Genomic DNA, 7,093 nt, shown 5'->3' on the forward strand with positions numbered 1-7,093 from the left:
TCGTGACTGCAGGACCAGAGCCACCAGATGTTCCTCACACATGAACCCTTTCATTTTCTGGATCATTCTTAGGAACTTCCTCTGGACCTTTCCAATGCCAGCTTTACTTCGATAATTGGTCCTAAACTGCTAACAAATGTGGTCTGACCAATGCCTTATAAAGCATCAGCATTTCATCCTTACTTTTACTTTCTAGTCCTCTTGAAATGAATGCTAATTTTACACTTGCCACTGACTCAGCCTGAAAGTTAACTTTTCAAGAATCCTGCACGAGGACTCCGAAGTCTCTTTGTATTTCTGATTTTCAAATTCCACCCCCCCCCCATTTAGGAAATAGTCTACACCTTTATTTCTTCTACCAAATCACATGAAAATACACTTCCTTACACTATATTCTATCTGCCATTTCTTTGCCATTCTGCTTATCCAACCAAGTCCTGCAAACTTGCTGTTCCTCAACACAACTTGCATCTCCACCGATCTTTAATTCATCTGAAAACTTAGCCACAAAGCCATTAATTCCAGCATCAAAATCATTGACATGTAACATGAAAAGAAGCAATCCAGCTCCATCCCCTGCACAACACCATGAGCCAATAGCAGCCAACCAGAAACTGACTCTTTTATTCCCACTCTTTGCCTCTTGCCGGTCAGCTCATCTTCTGTCCATGCTAGTATCCACTAGAACCATTCCAGGACCTACTGTTTCTTGAAAGATCACTACTAATGCTTCTACAATCTCTTCCACCATCTCTTTCAGAACCCTGGAGTGTAGTCCATCTGATCCATTGTGCTGTCTTTACGACAGTTATTTAGTTTATAATATTTTCGCTTAGTAATTCATTCAATAGTATTTTCTAGTTAGAATTAGAAGTGTTTAAAGTGTATTCATTGCATGTAAAATATATCGGCATGCGATGACGTCACATCCGGTTTCGCCGCGTCTTGTGGGAAAACACCGGTTTGAAATTAGCGCGAGGGTGGGGGCTTTCCACGAGGCTCACCTGAGCACAAGCAGTTTTGCAGGCATGAGAAATCACAGTGAGAGCAACGCTGTAAGTTAATAGATAATCGATATATTGAACTAAGATGTTAATGCTGATCCTGTTAGAGGTAACGACGGTAGATAATGTTTATGCTTTCGTTAGTTAAAGAGTCGCGGATAGTTTGCATGGAAGTGTATTTAAAGTAGTCAATGGAGCAGGTAAACTCTCCCTGTATACTGCACCTTAGTGTAATGTAGTTATAGTCACCTTTGCAAGTATTTACACTTGAAATGTGATATTAAGGAAGGAACAAATACTGTATCAATCTTGTATTGTTTTATCAACAGTTTTCACCATATGTTAATGTGAAGAGTGAACAGTAAATGGTTAATCTTACTGCGATCTGGTTTGCATTGGCTGTGGTTTATCCGGACGTTAAATTCGGCGTTTCGTTACACCCGAAGGAGAACGTTACAGTGAAAAAGCGACATTATCAGGTGTTTCAAGTGCTGCAATGTCAGCTCAATCCAGCATCAAGTCGACGCCGCCCAGCGACAGGGGCAGTAAACCGACATCAAGTAAGCCCACCCAGGCGTTATCAGGTGTTCCAAGTGCTGCAATGTCAGCTCGATCCGGGATCAAGTCGATGGCGCCCAGCGACAAGGGCAGTAGAACGACATCAAGTAAGTCCGCACAGGCAAGAGCCAAGGCAGAAGCCGCCAAGGTGCGACTGCATTACGCCAAACAAGAAGCAGTTTTGAAAATTAAACTGGCTGCCAGAGAAGCCGAAAGGGCCGCCAGAAAGGCAGAAGCCGCCAAGGTGCTACTGCGTTACGCCAGACAAGAAGCAGTTTGGAAAATGAAACTGGCCACCAGAGAAGCCGAAATCCAGAAAGAAAAGGCTGCCAGACAAAGAGAAGAGGCTGCCAGACAAAGAGAAGAGGCCGCCAGAGAAGCCGAAACCCAGTTGGAAATGACAAAAATATCGACAGAGTTGCATGTGCTGCAGCTAGAAGGAGAAAGAGAAGCTGCCATGGCGGAAGCAAAGTACATAGAACAAGCTGAAGGGTCGCGTGATCTGACCGAAGTAAGATCTACTTTAGAAAGGACCAGACTGGAACGCACAAGCGACTATGTACAATATCAAATAGACAGGCAGGCTCGTCTCCCCTCTCCATACGTATTCGATAACTTCCCCAGCTACGAGGAACCTCAGAGAGTCACGATTGCATCACATCCATACGAGGAAGGAAATTTACCCTCACGGCTCCGTGATGAAGTCAAGAATGAAAGAACCGACAACGCTCCTTCACCCCCACAACAGGACGGCGGGGAGGGAGAGGTTCACTCCAGGACAACAATTGTCAGCTCGAACTGTACAGAAGTTTGCGGTCAAACTCAGTCAAGCCGTTCTTGTTCCGAGATCTGCCTCACTGAGGTGTACCCTAAAGAAGCACAACAAGACATTACCAAGCGTAAAGTAACCGACGAGACGCTAGGTCAGTCAGTTTTCATTCAAACCGAGGATGACAACAAACTTGCACAATCAGCTCAAGATACCATTTCTTTAAAAACCAAAGACACCAAGGTCTTCAGAGATGAAGCAAATAATGGGGTTGCCCCATTGCCAATCAGAGAACCATGCCAGCGCTCACCAGATAACAAAGAGCAGGCAGTCAAACGGTTCACGTCCTTACGGAAAACCTGGAAAAGGAAACCTGAGATACAGCAACGCACCCGATTGGCCCACGAGGTACTGTGCACCCTAATGGCAGAGGTCACAGCCATTATAAACGCACAATCATTCCTACCTGTGTCTTCTGACCCAGAAAACCCCTTTATACTTTCGCCATCAACGCTCCTTACGCAAAAGGCAGGAGCACCTCCGCCACCAGGAGACTTTTCAGACAAAAAGCAATGGAGACAAGTCCAGGCTCTGGCAAATCAGTTCTGGCCTCGCTGGAGACAAAAATATCTACCTTTGTTGCAACAGAGACAAAAGTGGACAGAACCCCGAAGGAATCTTCAAGTTGAAGACTTAGTCCTGTTCAGGGACAAGCAAGCCACCCGCAACAGCTGGCCAATGGCCAGAATCACTGTTACATTCCCTAGCGGGGATGGACATGTCAGGAAGATCGAATTGAAGACTACCGACCAAGGCGATGTGAAAATTTACCAAGGGCCAGTTACAGAAGTTATTCTACTTCTACCCAATGACTGATTAAGAGACTAAGTTTTGTACTCTGCTCATTGTGACCTTACGAAGGTCAAGCGGGGAGTGTGCTGTCTTTACGACAGTTATTTAGTTTATAATATTTTCGCTTAGTAATTCATTCAATAGTATTTTCTAGTTAGAATTAGAAGTGTTTAAAGTGTATTCATTGCATGTAAAATATATCGGCATGCGATGACGTCACATCCGGTTTCGCCGCGTCTTGTGGGAAAACACCGGTTTGAAATTAGCGCGAGGGTGGGGGCTTTCCACGAGGCTCACCTGAGCACAAGCAGTTTTGCAGGCATGAGAAATCACAGTGAGAGCAACGCTGTAAGTTAATAGATAATCGATATATTGAACTAAGATGTTAATGCTGATCCTGTTAGAGGTAACGACGGTAGATAATGTTTATGCTTTCGTTAGTTAAAGAGTCGCGGATAGTTTGCATGGAAGTGTATTTAAAGTAGTCAATGGAGCAGGTAAACTCTCCCTGTATACTGCACCTTAGTGTAATGTAGTTATAGTCACCTTTGCAAGTATTTACACTTGAAATGTGATATTAAGGAAGGAACAAATACTGTATCAATCTTGTATTGTTTTATCAACAGTTTTCACCATATGTTAATGTGAAGAGTGAACAGTAAATGGTTAATCTTACTGCGATCTGGTTTGCATTGGCTGTGGTTTATCCGGACGTTAAATTCGGCGTTTCGTTACACCCGAAGGAGAACGTTACATCCATCTATCTTCAGTTTCCCAAGCACCTTCTTCTTAGTAATGGCGACTTCCTCCCCCTGATCTTGAGACTGAATTACTTAATAAGTTTGTTCACCATTTCTTTCTCCCCCATTACTACCTGCCTAGCATTAATTTATAGTGGTCTACTCTCCCCTTTCTTTTACTCAAAATAAACTTATTATGTTCATAAAAAGTTCATTATGTTACTGGCCAGCTTACCTCCATATTTCATCTTTTCTCTCTTTATGGCATTTTTATTTGTCTTCTGTTGCTTTTTAAAAGCTTCCCAATCCTCTAATCTCTCACTAATTTTTGTTCTATTATATACCCTCTCTTTTATTTTCCCTATTACACTGTTCCTGTCCAAATCCTATTTCACTCTTCCCACAATATCATCAAATGCCCTCTGCCCCAAAATTCTGCCACACCTAGACTCTCAGGGTAATTTACATTGACTGATCAATTTACCAACTTGTACATCTTTCTGATATGGCAGGATACCAGATCTACAACAAAGAACACGTGATCAAAGTCCAAAGTAAAATTTAATATCAGAGTACATAGATGTCACCACATACAACCCTGAGATTTTTTTTTGAAGGCATGCTTAGCAAATGTATAGAACAATAACTATAAACAGGATCTGTAACTGTTAACTATAAACAAACCGCAAATGCTTATAATAAATAAATTACAATAAATAATGAGCATGAAATAACAATATAAAAGAGTCCTTAAATGAATGTAGTTATCTCTTTTTGATCAAGAGTCTAATGGTTGAAGTATAGTAACTTCTTGTACTTTCTTTGTAATTATATTTATATAATGAGTCCAGGACAAGTCCTCTAAGATAGTGACACCCAGGAATTTAAATTTACTGACCCTCTCCACCTCAGATTCTCCAATGATTACTAGTTCATGGACCTCAGGTTTCCCTCTCCTGAAGTCTACTATCAGTTCTTTGGTCTTATTGACATTGACTGAGAGGTTGTGGTTATTAAACCAGATCAGATTGTGAACGTGTAAAATCCCCATGGATACAATCTGCAGTGATGAATTTCTTTGGGGGGTTGATCATAGCTAGAATAAGCTCCCTGCCTGAGCTAGGGCCTGGACCCATTGCAGTTTGCCTATTGCCACAACAGGTCTATATGGACATAATCTCATTGGCTCTGTATTCAGCATTGGAGCACTTACACAACAGCAATGAATATGACAGAGAGTTGATTATCAATTTCAGCTCTGTATTCAACACCATCATCCCCTCCGTAAATATTAACAAGCTTCAAAACCTGAGCCTCTGCACCTCCCACTGGATCCTTGACTTCCTGTCAGGAGATTACAGTTAGTGTATCAGCATTAGTATTTGCTCCCTGCTGACTGTGAACACAGGCACCTCTCAAAGATGCTTAGCACACTGTTCTACCCTTTCTACATTCATGACTGTGTGGATAGATGCACCTCAAACACCTTCCATAAATTCGCCGATGATACCACTCATTGGCAGAATCTCAGATGGTAACAAAAAGGCAAACAGGAGTGAGTTAAATCAGCAGGTTGAGGGATGTCACAGCAACAGCCTTACATTCAACATTCACAAGACTAAGATATTGATAATGGTCTTCAGGAAGTCGGGAGAACACACAACATTCCTCATTGAGAGGTCAGCAGTGAGGTGAGCAGATTAAAGTTCCAGGGTATCAGCATCTCAGAGGACCCATCCTGGGCCTATACATTGATGCAATCATGAAGAAGGTATACCAGAGACTGTACTTCATTAGGAGTTTGAGGAGATTTGGTATATCACTAAAGACCAGTAAATTTACTGTGGAAAGCAATCAGGTGAGTTGTATCATTGCCTGGTGAAGGATATGAAGGATCAAAAGAGGCTACAGAGGGTTGTAGATTCAGCCACCTCCATCACAGGCACAACCCTCCACTCCATCAAGGATATCTTCAAAAGGCAGTCCCTCAAAGTGTCATTCACTATGAAGGGCCTTCTCCATTCAGGACATAGCCACTCTCATTACCACTATCAAAACCACCTGAAGACCCACACCCAATGTTTTAAGAACAGCTTCTTCCCCTCCACCAAAAGATTTCTGAATGTTCTATGAACCCATGAACACAACCTTGCTATTCCTAGTTTACTCTATTTATTTATTTGTTGAAAATTAGTAGTATTTTTTATGTCTTGCCACAAAACAACAAATTTCAGGCCATGTCAGCAATAATAAATCTGATTCTGGTTTCTGAACTGGAGCAGGAAGGCAAGCAATTGTATTAAATGTGTCTCTGTGCCATTCACCCAGAACCAAGAATCATACAATATAATTAACAATAATATATTGTTATAAATTATTGTTCATTATATCTATAGTAGCCAAATAATGATGCATATAAACCACTCTAGCTTCACAATATCAATTAATGGCATTGTCTGGTCCAACCATTTTATTTAACTCCCTGGCAGGAATCCACAATCCTTTACTTATTGTATTATTTATCTCTCCATGTGGGAACTTTACAATTTTCTTTTCAATGCTGGAGAAGTCTAAAGAAAACAGCATTACACAATGTTGTCTATTAGACCCATTCGCTGCAGCATTAATGATGTAAAATAGCAGAAAAAAACATTCTGCCACCCATGGGATTTCTCAAGGATTCAGGACTAAGATGATACATAAAAATTAGATAATGGTAGTTGTTTCATTTCTGTGGGAAAGACACTTCGCAAGAGACAGTAAATAACAGCACGCTATCTTTGCAGGCTTGGCTGAGTAGCTTTTAGTTTATTAGTGAGACCGCTTTAGGCTACAGACAATAGTTTTATCGCCCGATTTCATGCAAGGTGACAAGGGTGGTTTGAGAAATTTCATCTAAGTGGTTGCCGGTGAATAAATATTCACAAAAATTAGAAGTGATACCCGTCACATAATCCCATAGAATAACCTTGATAACTTTTCACAAGCATAATAATTCCAATCTTGTTGGCTTAGAATTCTTTGAACAAAGTTATTAACATAAAGAACAAAGTTCTTAGCTGTCAGTGACTGATAATATATCCAGGTTTTGATAAATTCAGAGTTATTTTTAGACATTGTAAGTAACCTAACAATTGTAAGAAGTACTATGCAATTCCGTATTGAAAACT

The 7,093-nt window shown here is 41.1% G+C and overlaps 1 protein-coding gene across 1 annotated transcript; it reads left to right on the forward strand.

Moving 5' to 3' along the window:
• The first annotated feature begins 885 nt into the window (after positions 1-885).
• On the forward strand, positions 886-3,823 carry LOC132405137 (uncharacterized). The gene is made up of 2 exons (XM_059989837.1): positions 886-1,055; positions 1,334-3,823. Exon 2 carries the CDS (start codon positions 1,501-1,503, stop codon positions 3,205-3,207), a length of 1,707 nt encoding a protein of 568 aa, XP_059845820.1. The 5' UTR covers positions 886-1,055; positions 1,334-1,500; the 3' UTR covers positions 3,208-3,823.
• Positions 3,824-7,093: the final 3,270 nt, after the last annotated feature.

The sequence above is a fragment of the Hypanus sabinus genome, chromosome 15 (genome assembly GCF_030144855.1).
Source record: "Hypanus sabinus isolate sHypSab1 chromosome 15, sHypSab1.hap1, whole genome shotgun sequence".
Classification (NCBI taxonomy): Eukaryota; Metazoa; Chordata; class Chondrichthyes; order Myliobatiformes; family Dasyatidae; genus Hypanus; species Hypanus sabinus.

Bases quoted from the DNA above. Each gene is read 5' to 3' on its own strand.
- LOC132405137 (XM_059989837.1), top strand. From the start codon at position 1,501: ATGTCAGCTCAATCCAGCATCAAGTCGACGCCGCCCAGCGACAGGGGC.